This window comes from Athene cunicularia (genome assembly GCF_003259725.1).
Source record: "Athene cunicularia isolate RWA chromosome 1 unlocalized genomic scaffold, athCun1 chr1_part1, whole genome shotgun sequence".
NCBI classification, from domain to species: domain Eukaryota; kingdom Metazoa; phylum Chordata; class Aves; order Strigiformes; family Strigidae; genus Athene; species Athene cunicularia.
In genome coordinates this window covers 89,909,403-89,931,034 of record NW_020799091.1, presented here as the reverse complement: position 1 = coordinate 89,931,034, position 21,632 = coordinate 89,909,403, and the positions used below count along the sequence as shown (strand labels likewise).

Genomic DNA, 21,632 nt, shown 5'->3' with positions numbered 1-21,632 from the left:
GTTGATTTTTTTTTTTTTTTTTTGTATGTGTAATGCTAGGAATTCATAAAAGTACACTAGGGATATGTTTCAGCTTCAGCTTCATAAATTTCAGCTTCTTGTATGAAAAGTATATCGGGTACTGTCTTTTCTCATACACTTCTCATATATGAGACCCTGGACTGGATAACAAAGTATGGAAAACTGTTGGTGTCTTTTCCCTCCCTCCGTCCCTCTCTCCATACTGGGCTCTTGAGTATTTTCTGCAGCACCTTAGAGGGACTTTCTGGACAGCAGCATCAGCAGAAGCGTGCGCTATCAGAGAGAAGGGATAAGGGACAGATGTGCTTTACATTCTTATTTATTTATATAGTTCTTCAAGTGCAATCCTGTGCACTACATCAGAAAACATTTGAAGTTTTCAAAAGAACTGAAATTATTTGGGGATGTAAGCATCTGAAAAATGCTTAGGAATTTACATGGTATAATTCCTGTTAGACCTAAATTCCTTTAGAGCAGAGCACCTAGAGTTTGACAGCAGTTTATATGCAGTGTTCATACCAAAATTCATCTCTTTAAAACACTGTTTAGTGATGAAGACATATGGAAACATGATATCCATACATCTTATTTTGTTTTTAAAATAGTAGACTGTTTTTTAAGTAACTTGAATAGTGAAAAGCAATGTGGAAAGTCTCCCCTGCCACTAGTAAATGGAGATCAAATCGGTTACTTTTGCACAGTACATTTAATAAAAATTTTCAGCATTTGTCCCTTTTGTTTCTCTCTCCCCTTGGTGGGATGAATGGCTGTATGCATGAGGAGGAAGGAGGTACTGTTGTGATTTGGTTATTCCTACAGTTAGTATTTTCAATAAAGCAACTATTTTGAGGGTTAAATATCTCCACCCTACAGCTTAGAATGGGCTTTCTCCTAAGCATAAAACTAAATTTTATATTATTTTGATGCAGGGGTTACAGACCTTTCAGTTACTGCTGCTCAGAACAGTATTTTATATTTTTCTGTATAGATTGTCAGCCAGGAATCTATTTCTTATTAATTTTATTTAATTCTAAGATATAAGCATTGTGTGGGATGTGGTTCATAAATGTATGCTAAAGCTTGCAGTAATTGTGAGAAAGGATAATTTAAGCTTATGATGAGGTCTGAAATAATAACTGCTGAGCAGGCACAATATTTAGTTTTAATAACTGTTTTTATATGATACACTAGCAGCTTCTCAAACCTTGTTACAGAGAAATAATTCTTTCTGCTGTGTAATAAAATTTTTTTCTTTATTTGCCATTAAAATGAAATAACGGATACCAATCTCAATTTAAAGGCAAACTCAATGTGTTCTGGAAAAAACAATACCAAATAAAAGTCATCAAAGTAACCTTAAAAGGCATCCCTGCTTGTGAAGGTGGAAAAAATTCATGCTCAGGAATGTCAAATTATCTTAAAATTGGTGTTGTATTTTAAAACAGTAGATGGGTATTTGTTAAAGGACAGAACTAATAACATTGGTTTGCCAGTGCTTATGTGGTTTCCTGTCAAGCAGTTACATGTGTGCGTAGGCTGTAGGAGCAAATGGTATAAAACCTGAATGCAACTGGATGAAATAGCACACAGTTCAAAGCAAAAGGATTCTGTGTGTGCTATTAGTCAGTGTAGTAATACTATTTGTATTGGCTTTTGGAAGAAATTATTTTTATCATAACCAGAAAGCGTTCTTTCCTTCAACTGGAAAAGTTTAAGAGCCTGATTCTCTAATCCTGAGTGTATTGTTGTTCTGATAAAGTCTATGATAATTTATCTGGACTTGGGTTTTGTTACTAATGTTAATATTACTCTGTGCTTTGATATTCAACTCTATATTAATCTGTAGCTGCAGTTTCTTGTTCTCTGCATATCTAGCCTCATTCTTCCCAGCCCTGCCTCATGGGAGACCTATGTGATGCATTGAAACTTCAAACCTGATTCAACTAATTATCTAAGCATTTGAGCAGGTTATTTCAAACTCTGTAACTAATGAATTCAAACTAGTTTGTTAACTTGAGTCTTTTAGGAAGACAGATTTTGGGGCCTTCTAGATCTTTAATAATAAAACAATGAAGGCTATAATATTTTATAACACCTATAAAAGCTAACTGGTCCTAATAGGTTCCGGGTTCGTTTAATAGGCCATGAAATCTCACAGTATCAGTTGCTGAATATGTATTAATTTGTCGGGTATTATCTTTTTTACATTTCAATTTTCAGAGTAATAATATGAATTTTTAAATTATTTGAACTAAAATTTTGAACTTCATATTCTGTGTTCCAGGATAGAATTAAGACAAGCGAGTTAAAAAGTTATTTTCATATGTTGGTAAAGCATTATGTCCTTTATTTAACTACTTAGAAGAAGAGCCTTAACTTCTAAGCAAAACTAATTCTAGGCATATTTCAAGTCATGAGTATTGATAAGACAAATACTCTGTTTTGTTAAGTTTTTACTTAGGCTCTGCAGTATTTTGCTTTTCTAAATCCAAGTCTAAAACTTCAGTAGGATTGATTTGCATAGTCCATATTAAGTCCATCTAATGTTGTTTTTCTTGAAATCAGAGTGAACATTTGGTATAGGATGTTGAGTTTGGCTACTTTGCAGAAAACATTTGAAAAATGATAGACAATCATGTTTAATAGCAAAGAAAACTGAAGAGATACATGGTTGTCATTTATGCGAGTAATTTACTGTGTGTGCAGATTCCATTAAATGGTCGTAAGAAAGTGCAGTAATATTTATTTAATGACTGCCTTAAATGAGAGTTTCCAGTTAATCCCTAATGTTATTTTAAATCTCTGTTCTTCCTTTTTGCTCCTTTGACTCTGAAGCAGAATAAATGACACTTCCTTGCATAGGCTGATAGGAATACAGAAGTTAGAGATAACATAAAATCCAAGAATGTCTCAAGCAAGTATTTAATAAATGGTAATAAATTTTTAGCTGTGACACTTATTTCCTTCAACTGGAAAAACTGTACCAAAAAAAGCCTCTGTGACCATGGCATGTTTATATATTTGTCCTCTAACTGTTATTATATCTTTTAATTTGCTGATTAGATAAATAATTTAGCAGGAAATAAAGTTTTCTGACATCCTGATTGAAATTACTTTTAACTTCTCTTTCTAAAAAATAAATAGTACACAACAGGTACATGTGTCACACAGTTAAAGGAAATGGTGCTCTGGGCAGAAAAATATGCAAAAGCCCCACACATGTGGTGGGTAGATAAATTGCTGTAATTATTGAAGACGCAAAAGTGCTGAGGTCCTTGCCTGCCATGTTCTACAGTTCTTCCTTTTCTTTTCCTATCCACTGGGAAGCTGGGGAAACTCATGCAATTTCTGATGTTATTCATGTTCATGGCTGGAACTTCAGGATAAGAGGATGATGGGGATCTTCACCTCTAATAACAACATAATGCAACTGAGACATAATCACTGAAAGGTACCCAGTTATGAATTGGTTCCAGTTGTTTTGATAGTCCGTGAGATCTCCGTGTCTCATGGATGGAAAAAATACATTCCCTTTTGCTGTTGGAAAACATGCCTAAACCATGCAGCTCTTTAACAGGTACTGCTGGCAAATGTCAAGTGCATGTATTCTGCTGGCATGCCTTAGAGAATAAGAGCTGTCAATTTCTTTCAATATCATTTAAATTTGGAGAGAGCAGAGAGCTAGAAAACATTGAAGTTTTGCTTCATTCATCTGACCTAATACTGGCATTTTACTTCAGAGAGTTGGGAGTGCTTTTGAAAACCAGGATGGTCCAAACCCATGAATCACTCCTTTTCTGTGCTTGTGGCTTTCTACCATTTTGATAGTCCTTGCCAGCTGAAGCGTCTGTTATTCAGGGATTAAGAACTGACATAATTGCTGCTACTAGAAAAAACATGGCTACTTTCCCAGTTATAAGTCTTGTATATCGTGTGAAACCATGTGTCTGTTGCTATTCATTATTGTATTATTTTGACTGAGGAAGCCTGGGATGCTGCTCCAATGGATAAGGGCTCCTCAGTGTTGGGGAACTGCTCATTTGTGAACAGAAATGGCAGAGCTTGTGTGGGTCATCTTTTCCTCTCCCTTACATTTCTGTCATCTGTTCAAGAATTTTTGGGGAGAGGGAGGAGGGCAGGTCTTCATTTATTTATTTTTAAATTACAACTTGTTCCCTGTGTCTAGATTATTTCTTATTCTTTTAAGATATGTAAAATTCCTCACTCCTGTGTCAAGTTTCCTTTTAGTACTAATCCAGTCTGCAAGCAGTTTGTTTCCTGAACTAGCAGTGTGAGCTTTCCTTAAATATTTTTTTTAATTTACCCAAGCAATGTTGCTACAGAAATTTGTCAGTTAGAACCTAATGGCTTTGGATTCTTTCCCTTTAGAAACTGCTAGTGATATTCTGCATCTGTTAATTAATACTGTTGAAGAAGGGTTATTTAACTATGCCTGTATTTCTAGAGCATTTGGAGTACACTGATACAAAACAGATCACTTGCTTCTACTTAGAAAATATCTGAAATGCTATAGAGCAAAATAAAATGGATAAATATATTTTGATTCAGGTTCTTTTGTCTTTAAACACATTAAAACAAATAAAAACAAAGTTAATTTAAGAAAGGTGAACAAACTGCTTTTATATGTAGTGTTGAATGGTATTTTTTTGTCATCACAGTTGGAACTTCAGTTTTTAGTGATCAGCAAGTTTCAAATGTTGGTAAACACAATATATTTAATGGCCATTCTCCTGTTCTGTGTTCTCTGGAAATATGCATTAGAGAATAAACACTGAAATAGCAGTGGCAGTGGTGGTTCATGTAGATAACAGAATAAATATGTAGCACAAGACTTCTAGCTTTGCAACCTCACTTCATGAATGGTGTTATAAATAAAGGTCAGTGGTACAAGATGATTTTAAGCACATACAGAATGTACACGTCTTTTATAATCTATTTGTCATATTTATATGGAAATATGCATGCTTTTCTGTCTGGTCCCCTATATCTCAGTGCCTGCAATGTGTATGATAAATACTTCGCTCCTAGCATCTTTGTTTTTTCTGCCATGCTTCTTTACAAACAGAATGTCATCTTTTGAAACTCAGATGATCTTTTTAGCTACTGACTCATTCTTCTTGAAGTTTCCTTTCAAATCCCACTTTTGGGAAAATACCATATTAAGATACTTAATGATGGTGAGTGGACAAGTGGCCAATAAGTGAGTTGAGTTGATATTTATTATCACAAAATGGCAAGGGTTGGAAAGAGCCTCTAGACATCATCTAGTCCCCTGTTCAAATCCCCTCCTCAAATCAGAATCAGTGCTGTTGTCCCGTTGGTTTTTGAATATCTCCAAAGATGGAGACTCCACAGCACTCTCTGGGTAGACTCTTCCAGTGTTCAGCCACTCTCATGGTAATTTTCTTTTTTTCTTATGACTAGATAGAATTTCTGGTATTTCAGTTAGTACCCTTTGCCTTTTGTGCTCTCACTGAATGTCACTGTGGACAGTTTAGCTCCATCTTCTTTACTACCTCCCATCAGGTATTTATACATGTAGGTTAAGTTTCCCCTAAGCATTCTCTTCTCCAGTCTGAACGATCACAACTCTTCTCTCCCCATATGGCAAGTTCTTCAGTCCCTTCTTCATTTTTGTGCTCTTTGCTGGCCAAAGTCTGCTCTCTTGAATTTCAAGAGTTGCAATATGGCTTTTTGCCCTGTTTCCTCCTTTTGGAATTCTGAACTCCACCATCTCATGGTCACAGCAGCTAAATCCTTGCTGTTAATATCAGCTGCAGATTCAGCTGTTGACTTGTAGGATCCATCCATTCATCCTCAAGCTCTTTTCCCTCACCAACATGACTGAAAAGACCACTTGTGCCCCATTCCCTTCATCGTTGCCCCCCAAAGCCATGCAGTCATGCCTGCTAAGTTCCAGGTCTCCCCATCAACTTCACTGGTGCCCTTATGGAAGAGTAGCAGGGCCAAGGATCAGACAAACTGCATCAATCTCTTAACAGCATCCTGGATCAAAGCCCCAGGCAAGCAGCAAACCACCCTAGATGAAGGGTCAGGCTGGCAAATGAGGTTCTCTGTCCCCTGCAGCAAGGATTCAGGGATTTACTCACAACTTACTTGCAGTTTCTGGTGTTGCTTCACAGCTTGTCCTCAGCCAGCACAGGTGCTTCATTGTCCAATCTTTTTTTTCACCTTATGAACACTTTGAAGCTTTTAAATTTCTTAGTTAAGAAAGTTATTTGCTTTGTGTTTGCTATTGGCTGGGTAAATTTCTCTTACTACAATACCACAGCAGCTGAGGAGGCATGCCCTTGTTAGATTGTTAGCAGCATAGAACAGGCAGGAGCTTCTCTTGCAAAAAGACTGTGAGGTCTGAGGCATTTATTTATACACAGATGTTCTGTAGTGATGGCTGTTCTTTATATTCTAGATTGTGCAATAGTGTCTCCTTTGTGTAGTACCTATCACTCATGGAATTTGAGTAACTAGTTGTTAAGATGTACTGTGGTTGTTCTCAAGCACACTTTTCTGTGTTTCATGACTGTGCAAATGGGAGAATGAATGAAGATTTGACATATGCTCAGAATAGCATTGAGGATGGAGATGTCTGAGGTGCTCAACTCAAACTGAGAAATCAGGTAGTTGACCGAGTCCAGTAATACACACATCTGAGTTACTTTTATATAACCTGAGAGCTGTATCTTTCATTAACCATCATACAGCTTTCTTCCACCCCTGTCCCATTTCTGTTGTCTGAAGTTAACCTAACGTATGCCTGCAGAGTATTGAGAGTTGTCATTTTTCCCAGTAAAGTCCCTAATTGGAAGCTGGCAAACTTTTCTGTGTTATAGTTATTGATTGTGTATGTCTTTAAATGCCTTGGTAAAGGTAGAAAAAATATTATGCTCTGACAATTGGTTTGAGCATGTACAAAGGTACATTTTGTACATAGAGATAGATGTAGGTATACTTCTTAGAGCCATCTGTTTTGCAGCTGAGATCTGCTGAATAAAAGCTGAAATCATGAAGTTAGCTAGAAGAAATACTGTGCTACAAGGTGAAGCTGGTCAAAACCCTTGTCCAGCTCCCAGCCAAGTTCCAATAAGATGCACATGTCCTAAGACCAAACCAAACCATTACAGGGCTGGACTGTTGATTTAAATAAGTTAGCTGTGAAATCATAATCCACATGTGAATATTTACAAATAAGAAAGATATCTATGGATTATGTTGGAGCCTTTCTCTATTAAATCAAAAATTCTCCTGAAAGCAGTATCTAAGAATGTTGTGTTTGGAGCAGGAAGTATGAAAGAGAAATGAAAAACTGCTTTCTGTTACTTTTAAAATGCTTCTGTTTTCCTAGATTGTTATTCTCTAGCAAAGCAATAGAAGCTAATTATGTCATATTAATTTGAAAGGTCTTGTGCTATATTTTAATGTTAATCTAAATTTACATTAAATAGGAATTTATCCTTCAATATGTAATTTAAAGAAGTAGAAAATATTTTATGCAAGGTATATTTTCAATATGTGTAATTCTTCAATAAGATGGATATCAGCATGCTGTTTCAATTATTAAAATACATTTTCCTTTGTGTTTTTGACAGCTTAGTCAAAATAGTTAATGTTTGTTAATGTGGAGTAAAAAAACAGTTATGTAATAACACAGGACTAAGCTCAGTTGAATTGCCTGTGAGTTGCAATGAGCTAAGAACATATGTACAGATGGCAGGGATCCACTGATGCCAGTAATTTGTTTGCTGGCTGCACCCCGAGAGATTGAGGTGATGAACGAAAAAAGGATTAAAAGGTTGATTGTTAAACATGGCTAAAAAAGTCAACAGCGAAAATATGGCTGCTACAGACAGTACAGCCACTCTGGTGAACCTTGGAGCATGTACATCAATTTCTATTACATTCTAACAATTGCAGTCAATATCTCATTGTTTTTAAATTGATTCTATTTGTTTTAAATATTTATTTTGAGATTTCTGTGAAGTTTTATAGCACAAATGTTAAATCAAAATAGAATTTGCTTTTCACAAAAACTTGCCCTGTCAAAAGTTACAGGATATATTTAGCAAGTTAGCATAGTTATGTTTAGGAACATACAAATGTCAACTGTAATTTTAATTGTTTTTTTCTTTTCAGAGAGACAGAGTTCATTTATTTCATGAAATCTCTGCTAACTCTTGGACTTTCAGATTAAGGATGCATCCATGCTCATAGTAAAACTATGAAATGGAAATACTGTATTAAACTTCACCATTTCGGCATGTGCAGTCCCATCTGTGTACTCTCCTGTTGAACCAGAATAGAAAAGTTGTCTGGACACCTCCATTCTGTCTTTTATTCTTGTGCTGGAATATCTTGATTACCATGGCTAAATAGAAAACTATCACTTTTGTATTTTGTTTTGAACAGGTTCTCAATTCAAGTTGCTGCAACAGCAGAGAATTGCCTTCTTACATTATACCCGTATTTGGCATTTCACCACTCTGATCAACAAATTAGCCTGAGAAGTGGTAAGCAGTCAACGTTCTAACTCTTAAATATTATGTCCTGTAGTATTATCGATGTTTTCAGTTTGATAAAAGGGATGTTATCATCAAGATAGCATTTTTACTCATTAATTACCAGGGGATACTTTTACATTTTTAAAAGTTAAATAGTTTCTGTTTTCTTGTTGAAAATGAGGAGAACTTATATAAATGATTAGCTAATGTTTATTGAAAAAATATTGGACAAGTCTAAATCTTACATAATGTTTTGTGAAATCTTAGGGTAAAGGAAACAGCCCAAAAATAGAGAATAAATTAACATAATTTAAATTATATTGAGAATTATCATCAATAATTCCTAGGACAACAGCTGGCTTTGTTTTGAAAAAAGAAGAAAGCCACATGTTATGATAAAAGGTGATAATTATTTGCCTCTTGGGAATAGTTTTCAGGTTTCTTTAATTACTGTCCTTGAAGGCTGGTGACCGTAGCCATATTTTAAAGCCTAATAAAAGCCTCTGATCAGAGACTAGAAATATTTTTATCTTCAGTGTGTCTCCCTGCTTGCCTCTCAGTCTCTACCTGTCTCTCTGTCTCTCCCTGTGTCCTCCACCCCATCCCCATTTTTGCCTACCTTCTGCCTGCCTGCCCCCCCCCCGCCTCAATGATCTGTAGTCTCTTTATGGGAAGAGAATAGGATCATTCTATAATTCAGCTCAAAAGGAATTTCTGGGGGTCACCTAGTCCAACCTCCGGCCCAAAGGAGGTTCAAATATGAGGTAAATAAATATATTTTTATAGTTATTAGGATCTGATGTATTTTGATGAAAAATAGACAAGTTTTTTTCAGTTAAGCAAGTAATTCCTTAGGTCTGAAATAGATTTAGCTTTGAAGACTGTGCATTCTAAGACTGCATTAACTTCAAGTGTGTGACTCAGACTACCTAAGAGAAAGGACTTGTGAAGTTGTAAAAGGGATTAGCAAGAAGACAAGTAATGGTTTTAAATTTTTTTTTTCATATAGAAGATACATATAGGTACAATATAATTCATGGATTATAACACAATTAAATGAAGATAGGAATGGGGGAAAAATATTATCTCTTGTAAATGTATGGGGGTCTTTTAATTTTATTTTATTTTATTTTTTTTTTGTGACCAATAGATTATATTTGCAAGCTTGTCTTTTAAAGATGATAGGTAGGTCTCCCTTGAGGATTAAGCCAAAAATGGAGTTATGATTTTATAAGGACGATTCTCTTATTAATAATGGGATATTTCTGTCCCGTATTGTTTGCTTATTGATCATACTATCAGTTTGTATCAGTTTTGAAGCAAGTCATTAATGCTAAATTCCTTGAGTCTATTTTATGTGGTTTTGTATAGACTACTTTGGTGTGGAATGCTGTTTAATGTGACCAAACTGTATCTGTACAACACAGTGGTTTTGAAAGCTATTTAGGAAGGCTTTGCTTCCACATATGTGGCATCATACTCCTGTGTTTTCTGCTCCAAACCATATGGATAACAGTACCAGCAATCAAAAATTAATCATATAGAGTTCTTCCTTCTCTTACTGGTGTGTTTAATTCTCTAGAAATTACAGTGGGTTCATCTTCTACTCTTGTACTGAAGACTGACATCAGATGTAGCTAGAAGATGGTCTTCTAATCCTGTTGTAGGCCAACATAAGAATGTCAGAACAAATGTTCTGACAGAACTGATGGATTGATAAAGCATACTTTTGAATTTGGTTTCTAAATTTGTGGTGTTGAGTTTGAAAGAGCTTGATAATGGTATGCACGAGACTCATTACAGAGTTGTGGTCAAAAATTCCTTGAGAATATTTTGTTCATGACTTGCAATTCTTGAATTAGCACTGGTCTGATAGGTGCTTTTCAGCAAGTGTGAAGACCCATCCTGCAAAACATGCAGTTAATGGAAAAAATACACAGGTAGGTTGGTTTTTTTTTGTCCCCAGTCTAATGACCAAAGTGAAATTTTCATTATGAATCAAACTGAGAGCTATTAATTGATTAATTGAAGCATGAAATAGAAAAATATAGAAGCAGTTATCCATTTATAAACTGTTAGAGCACAGACAATGAAATATGTTTTGTTAATTGTAGCTTTTACTCTTGTTTTATAGACAGTAAAGACTGCAGTAGTGGAGAAGTTGTTCTGCATCCATGTTGTACTCCACAATCACTTTCCCCTAGTATTTCCTCAAGTTCCTTTGGTACAACCATTGACTCAACCTATGAAGATTCTCTGTCAGGTATAGTGTGACTGTTCGCTTTAAACACCTTGGATTCTTATAACTGCTTAAATGCTTCTGTACATATGCTCAATGAATACTCTGGAGGTTGTCCTGTGGAAGTGAAATCAGTCAAGCTATTAAAAAAAACCCAAACAAAACCAAAAACTGTAACCCAACACAAAACCCCAAACAAACAGACAAAAAACCCAACAAAAAATGTCAGGGTCCTGTTTGCAAGGTCCTACATGTCCATGGAAGAGCCTGCAGAAGAATAACTACTGAAAAAACCTAAGGGATTAGTTGCTAAGAAGGGAATTGTTTCTGTAGTCATGAACTAACCAGCCATATACACTCTGTAAATATGATATATTCTGCAAAGGTTTAGTTGTATGTTCAGGTTAGACTTAAACATTTTGATTACATTTGTGAACTAATGTATAAAAACAACTATTGTCAGTGGGGCTCAGTTAAGGTACTGTTCCATATGAACTAATAGATCTCCTGTAAGGTTGTCAGGTGACTAGTATCTGACTGTTGATATCTTCTCTCAGCTGCTACTTTTCTAACTGCTGTTTCATCACTGTTAGGAATCCACTCTTGCAGATCTGATGAAGTATGTGTGATTATTCTCTAAGGTATTGCCAAGACAAATAGCGATAGTTAAACGGATTAAATAGTAGCTCTTTACCAACATGATTCATTTTTAATGGAGTGATGTAAGAAGAGTTCAAAAGAGCAACTCAGTTTCAGATCTGAAAAGGCAATAACCGCTGGTAAAGGTGGCAGTGACAAGATGGGAAAGTAATCTTGTCATCCAGCAGAACTGCACAAACTCAGATCTGACTGCATGATGCTCTTATAAAGGATGAGTCTCTCTTCTCCATATTGCATTGGTTTTTCTTACATCCTAACAAGATTCTTCTATTCACTGTCTAAGGTATAGTTAGTTTTATTTTTGCAACATTTTGTGAAACACTGAAACTGCAACACTGCTATTAAAATACACCCTCAAGGATGGAATAATGTAAGTTATTTGTGCTATGAAGAAAATTACTGTTTGTTTTCTTAGTTATCTTTTATGCAATAATATTGTTGTTGTTAACAACTAGTAGTTGTGAAAATGTGTCTTGACCGGGTCAAAATTTAGGAAAGAGAAGGCCTAACTGAGGGGAGAAAAGTCCAAAGGCTTATAGACTGGGATATGGGCTTGGTTATACCTATACAATACCTGATAAACTGTTTGAAGAAGAATTAGTTACTGAGCCATGCTATGTGATTAAGATGGGGAATTAGGATTGACTAACTGGTAAAACTATACCTACTGTAATGGTTTGTAAGACTGTTTTTTAAAAAAAGATTGCTGTCTGTGGTCTTGTAAGCCATTCCTGAATTTATTTTTTCTGACTGGGTAATCATTTTTTCTTTAAGTGAAATTAGATACCAAAAATATAATTTGTTCTATTCCCAAGTCATGTAGATGTGACTTAAATTGTTTACTCATGAAGTAAATTAATCATTGTCTGACAGTTTTTTTTATTTTCTGAAAACAATTGTGTGTTTTAAAAAGAATTGTTTCTGTACTAGACAAAAATAGGGAAAAAAGGAAGCTTTATGGATTATTTTTTTTTGTCTGTGTATCTTTCAGAGTCGGATACTACTTATGAAAGCAAGAGCGATGAGATGAGTGAAGAGAGTAAAACAGACAGTCAAAGTGATGGGAGAGAAAATAAATTTGAATTATCATTTTTTCCTGATGAAGATAAAGAGGAGTACATCTTCTTTCAGAAAACCCTAACTGCTGTTAAGAATTGGTTCACTCTCTTTGGCTGGTCTAAGGGACAAAATCCTATTTCAATACCATATTCACTAAGATGGTAATTCATATCTGCTTAGACCTAACTTACATCTGCCTAATAAAATGTTCACATATATACTAAAGTAGTGGGGATATGATCTGAGGAATATAAACACACTCTAATGCACAGCTGTACATTAAAATTGTAGCATCTATGTGCTGTTTGCATGAAAATGTCATTCAGGTGTTATTTTTCATTTTCTAAAATATATTTCCAACTATGATGCTCTGATATATCATAATGCAGTGTATGTTAAATATGCAGTTCAAACTGCGTCACCCTCTTAACTGAAATAGATCTTCCTCCCAGCATGAACACAGTTCTAGCTATTGTCCCTTCTTTGGAGGCATAGATAAGTGATTTAACAATGTATCTTTTTCTTCCTCCTCATACTCTAAAGATCAAGAAACAGATGGGAAAGTGAATTTCATAATTAACAGTGGCAAACACCCTGGAAATATATCAGTCTTAGTGGCATCTCTTAGTTGATCTTTTCCATCTTGCTACTAAATAATGAAGAAGCCAATATCCTGGGACACAAACACATAAGCATTTATAAACATGGTAGAAAACAAAGTTATGTTTTTCAGAAAGCAGTAACAAACACAAATTTATTTATGATATATTTCACATATACTTATTAAATATTCCATGTAGTTCAAAATTCTTATGTTATTATGAAAGTTCTGTAGTGAGAAAGAAGTGCTCTACTTTTTAGTCTTCTTGCTGCTGTTTTTACTCCATGGTTTATTAAATTTATCATCGTGATATATCTACATAATGTCAGCTCAGTTTGTGCATTTAAAAGAATAATATCAGAAGCTTTTTCTCTCGTAGTGATGTGTGTAAAGTCCAGATGACCTCTTCACAAGAAAAGGTTTTTAAAAAAAACCTTGGCAAAGATACTAAGACTTTTTATGACATGTTATTCCATCTGAGCGGACAGTTGTTACCAGGTATTACATCGAGCCAGTCACTGTCCCTTGATCCGGTTGAACGGATGTTACAGCTCCACTGGCAGTATTCTACATTACTTGCTTTCCTTAAGTAAGTATGTATAAGATAAAGTATGCATGCATATATCTTTTCTTTCTGCTTTTTCTATTAGCATTCCAACTGAATGATATACAGCAGGTTTAGGGTTTCCTTTATACTGTAGCTTTTGTGATCTAAGATTTATGTATTATAAACTTTAATCAATTTTTACCAAGGTTATCCTCTGCAGTTTACACTAATTGAGGTGTTCTTTGGTAGAGTCATATCCAACACAGGAATTCCACAGGAACTCTGCTTCCTTCATTATGAAAGATGACTCTCAACCTCATCTCTTTGACAGACTCAGTAGATAGTCAGATCAGGTTTGTCATTAATGATCTGCCATTCTACTGATGCTCTTTGTCTCTTTTTCCTGTAATTACTGGCTTTACCAAAATTTTGTAGACTTACTTTGTAATCTGTTAGTCTTTCATATTAATAATATGCCAAGAAATGGAATCACTACTCCTGCTGCTGAACAGATTTAGCTATTAGGTACCTTTCTAGATAATCTAATCTTTTCACATATTATGGAACAACTGTCAAAGACGGTGCAAATCAAAAAAGGTTAATACATTCTTCTTCATCCTGTTGCTGCTGCGAAACAGAAGAAATTTAACTTCAGAGAAAGTCTAATGTCATGAGTTCTTAGAACTCATCAGAAGTCCAGAAACACAGCATCTCTGCTTCTTTTTAGCATCCTCACCTGGATGTAAAAATGGCTCTAAAGCCATTTAAAACCTGACATTTAGATACTGTTCCAAATATAGGCTTTTCATCTGAGAATAATGGACAGGGATGTAGCTGTATTTGAGCTCATAAGAAGACCATTGCACACTCTTCTAACAACACTGGACCTTTGTTTGCAACTTTTAACCATGTCATTTGTTTTTAAAAAGGGGCAGAATAGCATTCTTCTTTGCATCATAGGTAATATAGTGGCAGATGATTTGGAGGATACATTGCAGCAGTGGCAGAACAATATCTTTGCCTTTCTTCAGTAATGAAGGAAAATGCTTACAGATTCCTGTGGTATTCACAAATTCAACATCCATTTGATAAAAAAGGAATGAATGGATACATCGCATCGTATTTTTCCATCATATCGTAAAAGCTAGTAGAGTCGTTAGTCAGTGAACTACTGAAGAATGTCTTGACATTGTATCAATTGAAAATTCCCCCTAACACCACCCTGGTGGTCCTTCTTCTGAAGGAGTGTTGCAGCTTTCCAGACAGCAAGACAATACACAATCATGGAATCATTTAGGTTGGAAAGACCTTTAAGATCATTGAGTCCAACTGTAAACCTAACACTCCTAAGTCCACCACTAAACCATGTCCCTAAGCACCACATCTACATGTCTCTTAAACACTTCCAGGGATGGTGATTCGACCGCTTCCCTGGGCAGTCTGTTCCAATGCTTGACAACCCTTTCACTGAAGAAATTTTTCCTAATATTCAATATAAACCTCCTCTGGTGCAACTTGAAGCCATTTCCTCTTGTCCTATCACTTGTTACTTGAGAGAAGAGACTACATCCACCTCGCTACAACCACTTTTCAGGTAGTTGTAGAGAGTGATAAGGTTTCCCCTGAGCCTCCTTTTTTCCAGGCTAAACTACCTCAGTTCCCTCAGCCGCTTCTCACAAGACTTGTGCTCTAGACCCTTCACTGGCTCTGTTGCCCTTCTTTGGACATGCTCCAGAGCCTCAATGTCTTTCTTGTAGTGAGGTGCCCAAAACTGAACACAGTATGATATCATATGATATGATGCTGAATGGTTGTCTAAGTAGATTAAAGAGATTTTCTTTAATCAGTATATTGATATTTTTCTGAGGTCAGTGTCAAAAAGCTTTTTTGCTTCCAGCCCAAGGAAAGAGGTTTTTGTTGCTGCTGTCTTAGATCTAATGTTAAGCTAATACTCCACACAGCTTCTAGGAGAGCAATCAAGACATGCTTTTGAACTCTGTGACCCTTGTTAACAGTTAAAGTTTCATTAATGCTGTATAGACAGCTGGATTGATTCTGCTCAGTCCCTATCAAGAGAGACACAAGTGTCCAGCTGCTTTTTAAGGGTGGAGCTGATGTGCCTTTCAGAGCCTTTCACCCTTCAGTATGGGATTTTACAGCCCTAACTTAAATTAGTGTAGACTTTAATTTTGGTCTTTTAGGACTGATATTTCTTCTGTCTCACTTCAAATATTTGAATATCTCTTCTGTAAGTCATTGTTTGATGTTTATGGCCCTTATGTCCAGTCTTTCCGTTGAGATTTTCCAGGGAATCTAGGTATCTTGAAACTAGCATACATGATATTAGTTGCCTGCTTTAAAATGATGATGTGTACTGGAGTAAAAGGATCACAACCTCTTTTGTTGAGTGTAACAGCAGCTGTAAAGAAATACTTAAGTGTTTCTTGGGCAATGTGGAAAGGTATATAATAGGTAAATTTTAATAAAAGCCTTCAGTCTTACTGAGCTTTAACTCCTTGATATATTCAGAGCAGAATTGGAGCAGCAGCCAACTGGTCAAGGCTAAGTTCATAACCTCTGTACAGAGATACATCTATGAGTGATGAGGTCTGAATATTGGAAATGATGTAGTAATCCATAACAATCCGAGCAAAACAATACAGGTTTCCAGTGAAAAGCACTTCTAGCTGGACTCCTGGGCTTATATTTATTTGATAATAGATGGTTAAACTGTGTTCACTATGCACTTAGTATTACCACATCCTGTCACTTTCTGCCTCTTCTAGTTCATGTGAATCCTATCAGATTTCTTCATTGTTCCTGATTTATAGATATTATTTTCCTACTTGTGCATTTTATGATCACCTAGAACATTTGCATTTCTTCACAGATTGCTATTTAAAAGTGTTTATAGATCATAGTACAAAAATGTTTGATATCTGCACTGCTGGCATGACTGTAATGATGGTAAAACATCTAGAGCCAGCCTAGATACGAGTAATTCTTCTGTAATCTGCCATCCCTGCATGCTCACTGTGATTTGTGGAAAGTGCAAATTCCCTCCTGAAGAAGCCCAGGAGAGCACTCTGAGAATAGAAACATACATTTCTCAGCTTTCTTCCCCTAACTGCTGCTGTCTGGTCAACATGGTTCATATAAAGCATAACTCATCTTTCCAATTTTCCACTTGCTAAAGCAGGTGGATGTTGCTCACTGTTTTAAGCAAGGTTCCAAGTATCGGTTTTATTTTCCTCCCCTCAGAAGGTTTCCTTGGTACTTTACCACAGCATTAAAAGAAAACGTTGGGTATTTTTCAATGCAACTAACTAATTTGTTGCAAGTTGTGTGTCTTAAGGAAAAACATCTTAACTGTGTGAAAATTCTGATATTAGAGAATGGGTATCATGTTAAATATCTACTTTAACGAGGAGGAATTTTTTAAAGTCAGTGTTCTTCAACAGCAAAATGCAGTTAATTGTGAGAACATTCAATTATATAGAATACATCTTTACTATGATGACATGTAAAGTTGTATATAGCTTTTCTGAGGATGCAAATTGTAGGTAACACCTATCCCCATATATCTACCAAGTAAAAACATTGAAAGAAGGATAGGACATCTGAAAAGATGAATGTTGTATAGCTTTCTTCTTTTATAATTTGTGAAGAACTGAAGTTTTAAAGGGATTTCGTGGGACAGAATCTATGACTTAATGGAAAATGGGCATTTCAGACATGATGAGTTTAGGACCAGAGTACTAACTTGATGCTTTTTGAGTCCTTGATTAAAATAGCTGTGTTATAATAAGCATGCTAGATAATTATGTGAAATATGAAATGTCAATAATCTGAGAAGATAGTGTCACTATGTAAAATATGGAGACAAAAAATGTGCTGTTACCAGCAAAATTTAATTCTGTGGTAAGAAAAATAAGTTGTCATGATCTTTATTTCAAACTGTGATGTATGACTTTTAATGTACAAAGTAAATTGAATTTGGAGTCTATGGTATTGGAAAAGTATGAACAATTAGTTTGATTGAGAGACTGGTTATATAACAAGAAAAGCTTATCTGATTATTATCCACATCAGCCATGTTACAAACGCAAAGACAATATAAATCTAGGTATGCTAGGATAATCTCTCTGACCTAAAAGTCAGGAAGTTTTGCTGCTCCTCTGAGAAAAACTGAAGAATTTCTCATTATTTCCCCCTCTTTTCAGCAAAATTTGTTTAAACTGTCATTTGAGATAAAGAATAGTCTTCCTTCACTTGGAAGGTAGCAATTTTTTGGTATTCAATCTAATGAAGTTGCATTTTGTTACTGCAATTACTTTTCCAATTGCATTTATTAGTCGCTTGAGAACAGATAGCAGGTCCGTTTAACAATTAACAACAGTTTTGAAATACATTTGCTTACACCCGTAAGACTTTCAATATCAGACCTGCAGAAAGATAAAAGCATCCTCAAGTTTTAATTCTACTAATGTTATATAACACAGCTCCTTTGATTTCATATGGAAATGGGCATTACGTGTTTTGCTGCGTTGTGCTACTATAAATCTTTTATGGAAGTGCAGTTCTCATAAAGAAGCTAGTCTGTCCACAGTTGTATGTGCTTTTCGCATTTTGTTGTAGGCATAGGAATTGAAGGTGAACTTCATAAATAGAAGCTATGTAAATAGATAATAGAACTGGATCATCAGTCCAAAGTATATGCAGAACTCAGAATAGTTTATGCATAAATTGAGCAAGTTGAAAAACTTGGAATTCTCTTAAAAAGAGCTATCTTGTTTATTAATTTTTTCTGCTTTACAATTTCAGAAGCCGAGGTGCATATCTTCCTCATGTTATGCCAGAATTTCTGCTTGAACCTGATGATTATAAGAAATGGATTAATGTGCAAACTGTACAGAAGGTAGGTTTGGTTTTTTGTGTGTGTGTTTTTTAGTTTTGTTTCATTTCTAGTTTTTTTTATAATACAGACCACGTGCTTACTGTCAATTCTTTGAAGACTAATGGAAGTACTCTGTGGACCATGAATATTCTTACTTAGTGGTGACTATTTTGGATTGCATAAACCTAAGCACATGCATGAGAATGATCAGAAATTTAAGCTGACACCAACATTTACAGCCTCCTCCTCTGGTGTTTCTCTTCCATTACTTCCAGTACTGCTGATACCTCCAATTAATTTCCAACAGATATATTTTCTCAAAGTACAATTAATTTTACTGCTTTCTACTCATTTTTACCAGTTAAAAAAATAAATCTGTGTTATATCTTTGTCCTAATTGTTGCTTTTAATTCTGTATTGTGCTTCTTATTCCGGAAATAATATCGAACTGTAAATGGTTCTAATGCTGATCACTATTGCACTATAGTAGACTTCATCAGCCATCTATGCCATTGATTCATTATTGTCCTGTGAATTTCCTGTCCAAACTGCTGAAAAGAATATAAAAAATAAATCCCATTCCTTTATCTGAAGGGCCACACAATTGATTTGAAAAGAGATGTGAAAAACTCAGACATATTCAATGACAAGCATCTGTTCATTCTGGAGGACAGTGTATTTGAGACAATGAGCAAACGAGCTTGGACAGATGTGCTACTGCAGATGTACAAGGTAAATTGTGGATACATTTACTACTGAAATTCTGAAGAACTGGTGTCAGAAAACTTTTTTTTTTTTTTTTTTTTTTAAGTGCTATATACAATTTATTTCTTCCAAACTTATCTTTAAATACTTCTAAGTGTTTCATTTTTGTCTAACAGAGAAGAAAAAAATGAGAACATTTTCATTTTCTTAGTTAAGAAACTTTAGCAGTGAGTTAATATGTTTCAAGTAGGAAATGCTATGTTAGAACAGTCTGCATTTTCTAGAATTAAATGTTATAGAAATGTTATTACAAATAAAGAAAACTGACATGCCTTTTTGTTACTCTGCTTAGAAACATTTTTCACTGGAAATATTTAGTTGACTAGACATATGCATAGCTGTGGTATTTATTTATCTTACATTAGAATGGAATTTTTAAACAGGTAAGCATTTTTATATAACACCTATTTCTTTTAAGATATGACAAATTTGGTCAGTATGGACTTCTCAAATTTTATTCAATTTTATTTTTACTTATGTTCAATAAAAGTTTTGGATGTCTAAATGATGTTTTCCAAAGTAAATTGGATTTGCTCACCAATGACCAGTAACTTTTGTATGTCTAAAAATAAATTTTTACTTATTTCTATTCAAAGGAATTTCTATTCAAAGAAATCTTATTTAAGAGACTGGAACATCTGTCATACAGGGAGAGACAGAGAGCTGGGTCTATTCAGCCAGGAGAAGAGAAGGTTCAAGGGGAATCTTATCAGTGTGTGTAAATAGCTGATGGGAGGGTGTAAAGACAGTGCCAGACTCTTCTCAATAGTACCCAGTGACGTTGTGAGAGACAGTAGGCACAAACTGATATACAGGAAATCCCATTTAAACATTAGAAACTTTTTTACTATGAGGATGGTCACACACTGGAGCAGGTTACCCAGAGGGGTTGTGGACTTTCCATCCTTGAAGATACCCAAAACCCAACTGAACGTGATCCTGGCAGTCCATTCTAGCTGATTCTGCTTTGGGCAGAAGGTTTGGATGAGACTATTTCCAGAGCTACCTTCTAACCTCAACTATTCTGTGGTTAAGTGATTATTTACTGTAAAAGCATAATAAAGAATGATAAAAATTATGTTAAAGAAAGTATGTAGCAAAGATGTACAGATGATCTGAAGTAAAACAATGAGAAAAACAGGTGAGAGAGGAACAGAAAATGAACAGGATGTTTAGATGGGTGAGACATATGACCCTAAGGACACATGGGAACATGCATGTGCAAAAAGGCAATCAGTGAACCATTTCCTGTTTATATACACGTGTGGTTGTTAGTATTTGTGCCTACAGTGGTGTGTTTGAGAGCTGAATTTTCAGAATTTTTAGAATAATTTGTGTATTACCTTTTTTCTAATGCCACTTAGGAAGGTAATGGAGACCAAGGTTCAGATTATGTCTTGTCCTACTTGCAGGGTCAGTTTGATGCATCATGACTGATTGAGTGAGGTTAGACTAAATGTTCTGTTCCATTTAAGACTGATTTAGGCAGTTCTGGTATTCAAATCTGATAAAACTGTTCAACCAGTAGTAATCATTGCTTCTGTTTCCTTGTATGATTTCTCCCTTTTGATTCTTGACCTTAACTTCATTGTCTCTTTCAGCATTAATTCTGGATGGGTAGTTAACACCAAGAAAGGGCAGTCTGATGATGATCAGGCAAGAACTCCAGAATGGCTCATAAGCCACATATGGAAAGACTGTCTAGTGTCATTTTTGACTTGAGTGATTTCTGACCTGTCTGAATTATGGATAATCTGTTTGCATATCATCCATAATTCTCCTTTGGGCATATTCTCTACCTTCCATATGCTTTGAATATCCCCTTGCTTTTCTCTTTTACTATAAAACCAAATTATACTAGATATTCTCAAATGTGTTGAATAATTCTGCTGATAAGATTGAAAGGTCAGTATGTAACCCCTGCATCAAACAGAAATAGATTTGTAGCTGTCAACTCATAGTTTGATGCTGATTTTATGATTAACTCAGGGAGCTTCCCTAGCTAAAGTAACATGCCCTATATACTAAGCAGGTGTATTTGCAATGTATTATTTTCTGATGTGTATCTAGTGCCTGCTTTAGTGGAACTGTCTTACAGTCACAAGCACTCTGCTTTGCTGGGTGTTACCCGAGTCCTGTGTGTATAGATGACAACTGTCAGAGAGCATGGCTAGCTACCTGGCCAGTGTTGTGTCTCACCATAACTATTGCATGGATATATTTACCAATGCCACTGTCTATTTGCTTTATTGTAGACTCTAGCAATACCTGGATATTTTTGCATGACTAGCCTTGTTCTGGCCACT

At 35.3% G+C, this 21,632-nt stretch overlaps 1 protein-coding gene across 1 annotated transcript in view; it reads left to right on the top strand.

Moving 5' to 3' along the window:
- CFAP47 (cilia and flagella associated protein 47) overlaps positions 1 to 21,632 on the top strand; it is a 338,064-nt gene that overhangs the window by 57,517 nt on the left and 258,915 nt on the right. Inside the window, exons 27-32 of the mRNA XM_026846341.1 lie at positions 8,467 to 8,567; positions 10,693 to 10,821; positions 12,449 to 12,677; positions 13,497 to 13,706; positions 18,489 to 18,582; positions 19,156 to 19,293. Coding sequence (XP_026702142.1) covers positions 8,467 to 8,567; positions 10,693 to 10,821; positions 12,449 to 12,677; positions 13,497 to 13,706; positions 18,489 to 18,582; positions 19,156 to 19,293 — 901 coding nt within the window. The remainder of the gene's footprint in view (positions 1 to 8,466; positions 8,568 to 10,692; positions 10,822 to 12,448; positions 12,678 to 13,496; positions 13,707 to 18,488; positions 18,583 to 19,155; positions 19,294 to 21,632) is intronic.